At 35.7% G+C, this 13,841-nt stretch overlaps 2 protein-coding genes across 2 annotated transcripts in view; both read right to left on the bottom strand.

The window, feature by feature from the left end:
• The window catches only part of LOC128875697 (uncharacterized), a 32,274-nt gene extending 29,847 nt beyond the window's left edge, over nt 1-2,427 (bottom strand). Inside the window, exons 1-3 of the mRNA XM_054121516.1 lie at nt 2,106-2,427; nt 776-928; nt 414-703 (exon numbers count right to left, since the gene is read on the bottom strand). Of these exons, the coding sequence (XP_053977491.1) occupies nt 414-703; nt 776-928; nt 2,106-2,319 (657 nt within the window). The 5' untranslated portion in view covers nt 2,320-2,427. The remainder of the gene's footprint in view (nt 1-413; nt 704-775; nt 929-2,105) is intronic.
• A 300-nt stretch (nt 2,428-2,727) lies between these two features.
• The window catches only part of LOC128874757 (uncharacterized), a 13,249-nt gene continuing 2,135 nt past the window's right edge, over nt 2,728-13,841 (bottom strand). The window contains exons 2-6 of the mRNA XM_054119799.1: nt 11,815-12,089; nt 11,403-11,648; nt 8,508-8,887; nt 7,902-8,056; nt 2,728-5,567 (exon numbers count right to left, since the gene is read on the bottom strand). Coding sequence (XP_053975774.1) covers nt 5,261-5,567; nt 7,902-8,056; nt 8,508-8,887; nt 11,403-11,648; nt 11,815-12,089 — 1,363 coding nt within the window. The 3' untranslated portion in view covers nt 2,728-5,260. The remainder of the gene's footprint in view (nt 5,568-7,901; nt 8,057-8,507; nt 8,888-11,402; nt 11,649-11,814; nt 12,090-13,841) is intronic.

The following is a 13,841-nucleotide window of genomic DNA, read 5'->3' on the forward strand; positions in this document are numbered from 1 at the left end:
ACAGTATTTCCGTGTAGACAGTATGTACATTGACAGTATTCAATATTGTCGCCTCACCAAAAACTACCCAAAACCTACTCAGACGGTGCAAAAAAAAAAACACTTTTTGTACCATTTCAGTTTTTTACCCCCTGTGGGGAATGGGGGGAGTGAAGTGTCAAGATGACCACCATTCTAATCGCCATGTCAAGGGCTATCTATGATAAAAAAAGAATCACCTCGATCGAAGGGTACCCCCATCTGTATTAGAATAAAATTATTAAGAATGTGAAAAGACTTTTCAATAACAATCTCGAAATTCATTGATTAAAATTGTTCTTGAAGTGTATAATGTTTATCAATAGTATTTTACTCATAGTGATGCGTTCCTCTATTTTGGAAAACACTCCACAATAAGATTTCAACTAAGTTACTTTATAAGAAGCCCTAAGTTTGGTGCACATGTCGTCGTTGGATGTACCCCATGGATTCGGTACGCCATTCGCACATTTTCGTATCACGGATTCCGTGTTGGTCCACCCACCAATAATTATCCAGTAACAAAAATCAGTTTCGTAACGTTTACTCTTGCAGAATAGAATGTGGGCGTCCCTAGATCCACGAACAGAGATTGCGAGAGCTCCCTCGAACATTCGAACCTTCCCCAGTTTTCCGAGTAAACGGTATTCGTTCACGCTATCGAAATTATTGTACTCTACGAAGCCTAAAAATGCGTATGTTGATAAACGGAATTTAAGAAGTGGTCGTGAATTGCTACGAAAGTGTCCAAACGAACCCTCCCATCGACGATCCATTACCGGACCCATGGGTTTGTCTCCGGAATTCGCTAAACTCCAACCAGCAGTACTCCAGTCTCTCATGCAACCTTCGTTCGAGTTCAGATCGCAATCTATTTGCTCTCTTTGATATCCATTTAAAGATCGAAAGTCTGGAATTAATGTAGGTCTAGATCAGAAATGAGCAAAATTTTATCAAAATGATAGATGACTCATAGAATAGAATAGAATACGAAACCCCGTTCGTTTAACTTATGACTTCATTTTATAATTCAAATTCAAACTTTTATAGAGCAAGAAATCTAAAGTAGGTTCCCATAAACGCTACAGTAATTACACTAGTTTACAGCCAAAATGTACATTTAATGCCACAATTTTTTTCTTATGTATTTATATGCATTCTTCAATGTTTTTTAATTTTTTTAAATTATTTCTAGTCGTATTTCTAATCGAAATGAATTAAATAAACGTTTTCTATATAAATAGGTGAAAAATACAAAAACAGAGTAAAATTGAGTACCTTTACTCAATTATTCATAACTCTGGTATTTATACATAGATTTTATTCAACAAAAGTTTGTTTTCTTCGTAAAAGTGCGATCTATACGTAAACTATAAGAAACTGGATATAATTTGACAGTTTCATAAACGTTTCCTATATAAATAGGAGAAAAATACAAAAACAGAGTAAAACTGGAATTTTTGTACCTTTACTTAATTGTTCATAACTCCGGTATTTATCCATAGATTTTCTTCAACAAAAGCTTGTTTTCTTCGTAAAAGTACGATCTATACGTAAACTATAAGAAACTGGACATAATTTGACAGTTTCTATTTTTACATGGCGATGGAAGCTTTCGTGTTCTATTTTAGCTGAAAAAATCGATGTTTCTCATATATTTTGGCCCATAACACTTAAACTATTAAACCGATTGGAAAACAGTGTTAAAAACAATTGTTGGATATTCGATTACCTTTAATACGACACCTTGCGCGACCCAATCGGATGTTTCTAGCTCGCGATATGGCCTAAAATGTGAAGTTACGTAAAAAAAAAATCGAAAAAGAATTCAAAAATTCATATCTCGAAAACCTATCCATAGAAAAATTTTTCATTGCGATTTTCGAGTTTAGCAGGCCAAAATACATAGGAAAAAAGTGCGGCATTGAACGTACATTTTTATTTTTTATTTTGTAAACTAGAATAGTATTCCACGCGGCGCGCAGCTAGTATCGTGTAAAAATATTGAAAGTTATATTGTCAGTGTTTCTTTTTTATTAAACAGTGGAGTGACAATTATTCCGTTACTCTCTTCATTAAAAACTCACCAGCGGTCGTGCTTCTATCGCTGAACTTATAGGGTTCGTAGATCCAGTTTAAATTGCTATTCCATATTAAACCGCTACCGTCGTCTTCGGACACACACGCTAATTTTCTCATGTTCTGCCCGAAAGTATACGCTGATTTACCTCTCAAGACCGTCAATCGTCCCGAAATAATAGTAACTTGTATCGCGAAAAGTAGTATCTCCAGTACACTCATGATGAATCGTCACAAAGTGAAACTTGCGAATTATACACCGCCGCAACAAAAATGAAAAGATTAATGAATTTTACGACACTGTCACATCCGGCATCACTCTTCCGCGTTTCAGAAATCGCATGTTCGTATCGGATCGATGCTGTACCGCATCGCATTTAGCGCACGTCAAAAAGTCAATGTCTATTTGACGCGAGCGAAACTTGAAAATGCTCGAGGCTCAGGAAATCGACTTCCTCGTGGTGAATCTGCGATAAGGAATATATCCGGTAGTCGTGAACGACAAACCTGAAAACGATAGTGATAAAGAAACGCATCTCTGAAGTAGATGGAAAATTATTAAACGCTTCAACTACGAGCGCATTAAAGAGAAATAAAATTTGTCCGGGTAATCCATTGCGTAAACATTTTATTTGAAAATTGGTACAAAATGTACAAGCTTGTATAAAATTATTCTTCTTGAGACGACGATATCTCGTAACATACTAAGATATGAACACGTTACTTCGCATGTTTTCGCGTATTTTATAATCTTAACTTATCGAGTACGTATTACAAATTTATTTGGCTTCGTCGTGAAAGTCTTGCGCGCAAATGCTGTCTACTCGTGTCAGAAAACGATACGTTACAGTGCGAACGGAGGTAGGCAAAATTTGTTTCGAAAAATACTTTGGCGAATAAATTCATTTTTAACGGTTTTTCGATGGATCGGTTACTGGGATAAATTTTTATTTGTCGAACGCGAGATATAATGTAATATTATTTTATGATTCAGTGTTTTACAAATTTTGCTAACCTGAGAGAAGCCTCAAAACCTTTGATAGGCTTCCTAGTTAAGAACTGCTATTATAAAACTGCTTTTTAAGAAAATGTGTGGATGGTCCAGAAGAGAGGATGGTAGAAAATGACTGTTTTTGGGAGCTGTGAGGAAACGAAAAATTCATGTAGGACGGTGTCACATATATAATAAAGTGTCACATGTATAATAAAAAGCGTCTTTATCATTTTCTCCAAAAGTGATAAAGGTGGAAACATGTCATAGCGATCTAATTGCGTATAATTATTCTACATACACCTGCACATGTTAAAAAAAACCTTGTATATTACAAATCATTTTTGTAAAAGCAGTTTTTCGACAGCTTCATCCCTTCATGAGATATTTAACCATTCCAATTTCAACGATACGCCTTGTATATTTTACATATCTACGGGAAGACGTGAGCTAGGATAAATAGAGGGTGTCCAATTTAATTTGAGATTGTAAAAAATCTCAAAGACATGTGATTAAAAAGACAAAAACTGACACATATTCTTTAGTGTTTCGAGTAGGGAGTCAGATGGCACTATTACTTTTTTAATCCGTGGACGTTTTCAAGGTCATTTCAAAGTCATTTTGTCTTTTTTTATCATAAACCCATATTTTTTATTTCGGAATCACATTCTACCTAAAAAGATGCACAACTTTTGTTTGAAACATTTTTTTGCGAGTTCAATGTTTCTTAAAATATTTAGCTGATTTTTCATATTTATGTCATCGATAATTTTCTTCTTTTTATTAAAATGACAACGTTACTTTCTTCTGCAAGATTTTTTATTTCATTAAAGAACATCATAATAAATACTTAAAATTTTTACTCTCAACTTCTAGACACTTAATTTAATAAACCGCTCATGATAATAAAGTTCAGATAATAAAATTTTTCTGGTAATAATACAGTTTTTTTTTTTAAATCACATGTCTTCGAGATTTTTTACAATCTGAATTTAAATGGGATACCCTGTATATATGGCGATAAGATTGCTATAACATGTTTCCATCCGTATTGGACAATTTTCGCATCACTTCTGAAGAAAATGATAAAGACGTTTTTTATTATACATATGGATGACACTGTGAACAGTCTTGCATACATTTTTTCTTTCCAAGCGGGTCCAAGAATGCCCATTCTTATCCATCTCCCGTTTTCTATAATTTAAACGGTTTAACGTTTAATTCAGTACAAGCGATAAAAACACTTCTTAAAATGAATTTTATATACGTAGTTTCGCAAAGTATTACACAAGAATAAATCTACAGTGGGCTTAAGTGGACCTTCTCGCGATTTATTTAATAATGTCTAGCACAGAATAATATTTTTTATCGAATAGTATTAAATAATCCTTATAATTTGGCTTTCGGGTAAAACTCCATGTATCATTGCGAACGGAAAATCTAATATAATTTGATATCTTGTAGCAATTGCTACTAACTCAGACTACATTACCTCGAAAATACGGCTTTCTGTTGGAAGCCTTGATTAGTATCGGTTATGAAGAATCTGGCCGTGAGTGTCTCAAATATCTTACTTTCTAATACTTGAAACAAAAACATAATAATATTTGCGATTATAAATTCCAAACAATTTTGATAAAATAGTATAAAAAGAATTGGACAACGTATAATTAAACGAGATAGGTGATAATGCTGATTACATTATGTGGGAGATGTATTTTTTTTTATGTTTCTGTAAAACTTCTAAAATGAATAAAACACTGTGGACCAAATTCTTCCGATATAAAACTTATTCCCTTTTATCCACTACATCTACCGTTCGAGAAACCCTGCTACAATCCACATTATAAATTTTATTCACCAAATATAACGTCATTTCATCGCTATTCATCATTTATTCGCTAATCGAGATTTGCATCTAGCCCCTCTCTCATAGTCCAAATCGTTCTCCGTTCTTATACGCCTCTACAATAATTCATACTCCCGACAAAAAACAGCAGACTAGGATTTCGTTTTTGCTCGGCGAGAAAACGCGCCGAGATTCGCGCTTTCTCCAAGGTAAACATCGTTCCTGCGTAAAAACAACTCCAGCCGCTATCGATTCGCAGTTATCGTCGCGCGGGGTATATCGTTCTATTTTTCCAGAAACGTTCGACGGCCTGAACACGAAAATCAAGGCGAGAAACGAGGTATCCAAGAGTGGACCCGTCTGTGTCGTCCCAAATTGCATCTCGGCGCTAAAAGCGCGACCAACGCCAGAACGGCACCCAATAAGGAAACTCCGCATAAAGCGCCAGCAGTGACATCGTGAAGGGGCGTACCAGCTTTTGGTGCTTTGGCGGCGAGCAGGAGCAGTCCTGCGCAGCTCAACGCAGAAAGTCCCGCGAGACCGAGGCCGGTCCAGGTCCTTCTCATCGTCCTGCAAGCTCCCGCCAAAGTGCAACATACTCCGCAACCTGTTGCGCTGTCGTAGTAATATCTGAGGATACACAGGGACTCGTTCAGTATTCGAAATTGTCGGATACAATCGGAGCTGTGGTGTGGGATAGAATAAGAGAGGAAGGCACCTTCGACGCTTAACCCTTTCGTTACTATAGGTAGGACTATAGGTTGAATGTATAGGCGGTGTTCAGTCGCGTCACTTCAGCGGACCGGACTGTCGTAAGGAAAGGATTAAAAATTGTAGATATACAGTAATGTCTCCATAAATGCACTTTGTCTACGATAAATGCACAGAATAATACTCTTGAAGGGTCAAGGAATTCGATCGCCGAGTAGTATAAACATGATCTGGGATTGGATTACTCGGTGAGACAATTTAATGCAACGGTGGAGCTTTTTTATTATTAACCCTTTGCACTCGAGAGGTGATTCTCGGTCACCATCAAGTTTGACACGGTAAATCAACCAGCAAATAATGTTTGTTTAGGTTTCATTTCTTTAAAAATCGAAGTTTCATAAATATAATGAGTGTCGACGAAGTAAAGGTGACCTGATTCTCGAATCTCAAATTAGTTTGCGATCGTGACAGTATAAAATGTTAAGAAAGCATCTCGAGTTGCTAGTAGATACCAGGAAAAAAGTACTTGAGTGCAAAGAGTTAATTTTTTTGCTGTAAAATTTTTTCCATCTTGACTATCTATGACTATCTTATTCTTGACATTTTTCTGACTAAAATGAGGCCAAACATGACGTAATTCGCTAGATATTCACTTGTAACAACTTATTATGTACATAGATCAATTTTACATGTTAAATAAGAAAATTAACAAAAATTCCTTCTCGCTGAAACATGCGCCCCATTTTACCATGCCATTTCCATATTTGAAATTTTACATACGGCCGATAGTTTTGGAGATAGAGCTTCATGACACTTAGGCTGGGACACCCTGTATATCGTAAAACATTAACTAACAAAAAAATCCATGGTAAATATCGTCCGAATGATGTCGTGTTTGGTCTCATTTTTCTTTTCTCATATTTGGAATTTTACATACGGCCGATAGTTTTGGAGTTGGAGCTTCATAACACTTAGGACACCCTGTATATCGTAGAACACTAATTAACAAAAAAATTCACGGTAAATATTGTCCGAATTATGTCTTGTTTGGTCTCATTTTAATCAGAAAAATGTCAAGAATATGATAGTCAAAGTTTTACAACAAAAAAGTTAATAATAAAAAAGTTTCACCGTTGCATTAAATTGTCTCATCGACATACTCTGGTGTTTTCGCTCCGTCTTCTTCTGTATTCGCTGTCCTTCTCTACGTTCGAAGCTTGTCGGCAAATAACAAAGAATATACGAAGTCTACCATAAATGCACTAGTTCAGGCCGGAGTTTGTGCAGTTATGGAGACATTACTGTATTCAACAATTCTTTTTTTCGAAAACAGTTGATTAACAGTTCAGATCGTCTCATAACTTTGAAAACTTAAAATTTACATCTTAATACACATCTGTGCGAAATATAGGTTCGATTTACCGTTTATTTTGCTAGATATGATCACTTAAATTTCGTGATTTCTCGTCGCATTTGATAGGAGGCTTACAATGAGACTTTGTATGATATTTTTAACTGTAAAACAATTTGTACAATACGAATCGAAACCAATAGTGAATGGAATGTAAATTAATAAGTGTAGAGTAACATATTTCCCCTTTAGTACTAGAGCAATATGCGTTAGAAAAAGAAGCTGAGTATTCGTGTCTACCTGATGGACATATACTGTGGACGTTACATACGGATTTCATAATACGTTAGAACATTTCTTACTATAGACATTTTTGTCTGTAAATTTTGTGCTAAAAACGAAATTTTTTGTTCAAATGTTCACCATTTTTACAAACAATTGAAATTTTGAAAAATCTGTACTTTCACAGTAGTTTCACGTAGAAAATGAAAATATTTGGTTTTTTATTTTAAGTCCATGCCTGAAAAGTTGAAAAGTCCGCTAGTGACTCTTTCGAAAAAGACTTGTCGTGTAATTGCTCCAATATCGCAATTTTATTTAAAAAAATCAAAATAAAGATAATTTTTGTATTACTCAATATATGTATGACGAATGTCATCAAATAGATCTTCCATGAAGTCAATAATAGTTTTCCACGACAAAATGGTTGAATATAATTATGATTTTCATGCGTTCAAAATTGCTTCCTCCCTTAACCCTTTGATCTACAATTTACTGTAGGATCGTGAATCAGGTACAAAATTCCTCACACGTTGTTGTAGGTTAAGGGGTTTAAAGAGTCAACAAAATATTTATTTGACGTTGGACACCTAATCAATTTACATATGTAAACAAGTAATTACCGTCTCCCTTGCGTCCAGGACAAATACAGCGCCAAACCACAAGTCAAGATGCCAACGAGAATCAGGAGGAGCGGTGCGTTTCTTCTATCGTTTTTCTCTAAACCGCTGGCCAAGGTTGTGTTTGCGTCACTGTTCGGCGGCGATAGCGGTGGAACCTGAGCGAACGAGCAAACCAGGATTGTGTGTTATCGAATCGTGTGCTGTCCAATCAATTCTTCAAACAATTCTCTATCATTTTCCTATCAAATATAGAGCTGGACATTTCCGGACAATCGAAGACATACAAAAATGCATCGATGACTTTATCGCAAGCTGTCCGAAAAATAGTAAAAGATCAACGATGGAAACGGGAAATATTTCGTCGAACGAAAATTTTTAGTTTGTTTTTACATAAAGATCGAATTTAGTAAATTAAAGCTGAGAACTTTTAACAATAACAAATTCTTTCAAATAACTATTTACTCCAAGCATTATTTATGATTTATTACTAATAGAGCCTTCAAATGTTGAGCAAATACAGTCGGATCATCGCCATGTATCTTCCTTTCTAAGTCGTTGCGTCACCACGTAATGATGAACATTAATCCGAAAGCGTTCTTTACTCACCACCGCGGTTCTGGCGATGAACGCACTTTCTACGCTTTGGTAGCCGTTCCTTTTCTGTCCCGTGGGTATCACTTGATACCTTGGCGAACCGGACACCATCGGCATAGATTCTGGACCATTATCTATGTACCCGTAACGAGGTGGTGGGTCACCGTGACCCATCGACGCAAGGTCGACAGGAGCCGTGCCGACGTAACGGAGTCTCCCGCAGTTGCTGGCTGGGCAGACGTCTTGCTGCCGAGACGAGTTCTCCAACAGCGGCAAACACCTTCGCGCTGACGATTCTTTGTTGGGGGTGGAAGTCTGAGTTCTCGTCGGAGAGAACGCTCGATTCGGTGGCGTTCCGTGTGGGGTGCTGCGACTCGGACTGAACGTTCGACCTGGATTTAGGTAGATATCAACGTTAACTTTGAAACGTTTGAAGCTCTGACTAGTATACAAATTAGAAACCTTAATTTTTCGTTTATATTTCACCAAAGATGCAAGTCTCGGAGGCATTATCTTGGGAAAATTATGTTAGGAGGATTTGTATTGATTTCTTTCTACAGGGTGTATACAGTTAAGGGACAAACTCAGGGAATCAATTCTACAACTAATTTCCAAGGAAAAGTTCCTCTTAGACATTTTTCTAGAAAACTCCTATTTAGGAGTGCTTTCACTTTTAATTTTATTTCCGTGTCTTCGACTGAACACTCTTTAAACCGTCGTAACTCCAACTTACGGTGCGAAATTAAAACTAAATGTACCATTAGAAAGAGCGTTACATTTACAATCTTCTGGATTTACGTAGATACCAATGTTAACTTTGAAACGTTTGAAGCTCTGACTAGTATAGAAATTAGAAACCTTAATTTTTCGTTTATATTTCACCAAAGATGCAAGTCTCGGAGGCATTATCTTGGAAAAATTATGTTAGGTGGATTTGTATTGATTTCTTTCTACAGGGTGTATACAGTTAAGGGACAAACTCAGGGAATCAATTCTACAACTAATTTCCAAGGAAAAGTTCCTCTTAGACATTTTTCTAGAAAATTCCTATTTAGGAGTGCTTTCAGTTTTAATTTTATTTCCGTGTCTTCGACTGAACACTCTTTAAACCGCCGTAACTCCAACTTACAGTGCGAAATTAAAACTAAATGTACCATTAGAAAGAGCGTTACATTTACAATCTTCTGGATTTACGTAGATACCAATGTTAACTTTGAAACGTTTGAAGCTCTGACTAGTATAGAAATTAGAAACATTAATTTTTCGTTTATATTTCACCAAAGATGCAAGTCTCGGAGGCATTATCTTGGAAAAATTATGTTAGGAGGATTTTGAATTGATTTCTTTATATGTATACAGGGTGTATACAGTTAAGGGACAAACTCAGGGAATCAATTCTACAACTAATTTCCAAGGAAAAGTTCCTCTTAGACATTTTTCTAGAAAACTCTTATTTAGGAGCGCTTTCACTTTTAATTTTATTTCCGTGTTCTCGACTGAACACTCTTTAAGGGATGCAGCGCAAAAATTGGAGTTACTTCAATATAATAGCGCATAAATCGAGTAATAATCGTATACAGTTGAATAATGAAATTTTAGTAATATTAGCAAGTTACGAGACAAAACTTGCATTTGCACCAAGAAGTAAGTCTCTTAGGGGATGAAGCGCAAAAGTCAAAATTGCTCTTATACGATAGTGCATAATTAGCGCATACTGTGGGTGTAGAATGTATTCGTCGATTCATCGATTGTATTCATCGATTAATTTTCCAAAAAACTTACGTGTGAAATTGTAGTTCATTATCTTTTTTTTTTAATAATCGATGATATTCTACATATTCTCGGAGATCTCTAGAATAGATATAGTCCAAACAACAATTACTAGTTTAAATAATTTGCGAAATTAACAAGGAAATACGAAAAATCGACAGAAATATAGAATCAATAATTATTCGTACGATTCTTACGACGAACCATTTACAGTGGAGTTAGTAACATAAACACATCAGTTTATTGCTTCGTGCGAATTAGAAAACATCGAATTTCCAGTTAGGACGTCTTAAAAAATGCTCTAATAGAGGAATGGAAGGACATTTAGTTAATTTACCTATTGCCTAGAAGAGTTGCGGCAATTATAAAATCAAAAAGAAATCCCGCAAAGTATTAATTATTTACAAATTAATGTAAATTTCGTTTTTTTTTTTTATAAAGTTATAAAAATTTAACAATCGTACGAATACTTCTCGTTTCTATATTTTTATCGATTTATTGTTTTTTCTTGTTAATTTCCCAACTTATATAAATAATTAATTTCTTTTGTACTGTATCTATTCTATAGACTTCCAAAAATATGTAGACTATCATTGTTTTCAAAAAAGAAGTTAATAAACTACAGTTTCACATAGCTTTTTTATAAATTGATCGGTGGACGAATACTTTCTTCATCCACTGTAAATACTGCATGTTTTTCTGTCAATATTGCTTATCATTAATATGTGGGGGGGCTTACTAGCAGCCTACTCAGCTCCCCCCCCCCACCCCATTTAAATAAATTCTTTTGCATTAAACGGAGCGAGCGCAAACATTTTTTCTTACGGATTTGAAGAGCGCATAAATAGTGCATTATTATGCAATTTTTTCCTTAAATTTTATTTAAGCGGAGGAGCTTCATAAGCAGACGTTTCCTTTCCGTGTTAATAAAAAAAATTCTTGAAAATCGGTTATTTTTCAGTCGTTTAAACCATAACACCTCCTTAAAGGAAGGAAAAGAGAAAACCATAGAATTCTGAATAAAATAAAATCATTTTTGGACCTAGAAGATATATGTGCCTCCCTGAGAGGCGGTAGCACGAGGCGAATATTTACCAAAAAAATATATGTAGGTACATATGTATATAGTATATCTACCGGTTGGGGAGCCACCTGGCGTGAGTGCTCTTCTTTGTGGAGTACTGGTTTGATTGAACGACTGTTGCCTCTTTGGGGACAGGGTCCTCTCCTCGGACCTGGATCTCGGCTTCCTCGGAGTAGTCAGTATCTCGTGCAGTTTTTGCGTAGCTAAATTGTTTCTCGGGGAAATCGAGAGCTCGTGCAGGTTCCTGTCGGGTAGAGCCGGAGGGTCCTCTTCTTGCAGAGGCACTCTGCTGTAACGACCTAATAACACGCTACCGCTTAACCATCGCAATCGCAGGAAAAAATGAAGTAGAATTTTGAAACGGCCGCGTAATCGAGAGGGAAAAAGGGTCGCACATTATAATTCACCGCGCCTCGAGCAAACACGGAGGATTTTATCGCTAATTAATCTCGTTCTCAGCGTTACCTTGCGGCGTGTTAATGTGTCTCGGCACCGACGTGGCGTATTTAGACGTGTTCCACGCAATTTCCTCGTCAGGGTAATCCTGGTCACCCAGTACAACGGCGTATCTTCCAGCGTTGTTCCGGCAGGTTTGCATCTGCGGCTCCCTGGCGTCGTCTTGGTTGGCCGCCGGCGCGGAACGCTGGTGCACCTGCTGACGCGGAATGAACTCGTACCTCGATGAACCCCTCCTCTGCAACTGAGTCCTTTGCTCCTCTTGGATGTACTCGTACCTTGAACTAGAGACGAGTTTAACGTTAGGGTTAATTAATAAAATACGACGAATAGAAGACGTGGAAATTAATCATCGCTTCTTGAAAGGATAATTTGTCGAGTATGTAAATGAGTTGCAAACCACGATAAATTGCTTCATTCTAATTATTCTTCAACTATGTCTTGTTTAATGTAAACGACATTTGTAATGCCCAACCAAGCGGTGCAATTTGTATGAGCACATGGTTCGATGGAAATTTATGTACTTAGATTAGTGTTTAAGAGTCAAGTCTCATCGAGAAGATAGTTAATCTAAAATTGTACAGGGTGGTCTACGCAATGTGAATTATATATTCGTTTTATATACAGTGACTCCCAGAAATATTCGGACACCAGTGTATGGTTAGCTTTATGGCTTAATATCGTAGTTATTTAGAAAAGCAATCGTCTTCGTTACTTTTTCCAATAATAAATCATTTATTAACATTATTAAAGATATATACATTAATCCAAAAATTTACATAAATTACATAATAACAATAAACAAACGAAAGAATACCGCATTTTCGGGTCACAAAAATATTCGGACACTACGAGGAATAACATTTATTAATTAAAATTAAACATTATATGTTCCACATTAATATTTTGTTGCAAATCCCTTTTCTTTTATAATATGTCTCAATCGATTCGGCATATTAGAAATTATTTTTTTTAAATATTCTGTCGAAATGAATGCCCATTCTTCTTGAAGCCTAATTTTAAGTTCTTCTTTGGAACGAATGGGTGTCTTGCGAATCCGTTGGTTCAACTTATCCCATAAGTTTTCTATAAGGTTAAGGTGTGGCGATTGTGGAAGTGGATGAAGGACTTTGGGGCAATTATACAATAAAAATTCTTAGACAATACGCGACTTATGTTTAGAATCATTATCCTGGTAAAATTTAAAATCTTCAGCAATCCTCATTTTTTCTGTACTTTGTTTTAAATTGCTTTTTAAAAGATTCAAATAAGCATTCTTAACCATGATGCCATCGATAAAAACTAAATTGCCAACACCGGAAGTCGAAATGCATCCCCACACCATTACAATGCCTACTCCGTGTTTTATCGTACCCGAAAATGTGATATTCTTTCGTTTGTTTATTGCTATTATGTAATTTATGTAAATTTTTTGATTAATGTATACATCTTTAATAACATTAATAAATGACTTATTATTGGAAAAAGTAACGAAGACAATTGCTTTTTTAATAACTACGATATTAAGTCATAAAGCTAACCATACACTAGTGTCCGAATATTTCTGGGAGTCACTGTACCTTCTGATGAAATAATTTCTATTTCAACTGGATTATTACTAGACTGCGGATCTTTATGCATTTATAGGAAATTTGAGCGTGCAAGAAATTACAAAATGCAAACAATATGTAAGAATATAAAAAAGATTGGAAGTAAAGTTCATGTTATAATATTTCCAAAATAAAATAAATTCCTATTTAGGTTGAATTTTTGTAGCCACATTTGCGAAGATTTTATTTTGCATAAAGATCCGCAGTCTAATTATTACTCACCAGCTCTTGATGAGTTTGGTTAAATTATTAAATACACCGTATTAAATACAATGCAACAGTTTCGGAGGAGAAAAATTAAAAACGTTTAATTCCAGGTTGAGTTAGCTTTTGGTGGGAGCAGCAATATTGAATGCTGTTAATGTATAGATGTGTACTGTCTACGTGGAAATACTGTCTGAGTGGGTTTGATGTATTTGGTGTGGC

Source organism: Hylaeus volcanicus, chromosome 4, assembly GCF_026283585.1.
Source record: "Hylaeus volcanicus isolate JK05 chromosome 4, UHH_iyHylVolc1.0_haploid, whole genome shotgun sequence".
NCBI lineage: Eukaryota > Metazoa > Arthropoda > Insecta > Hymenoptera > Colletidae > Hylaeus > Hylaeus volcanicus.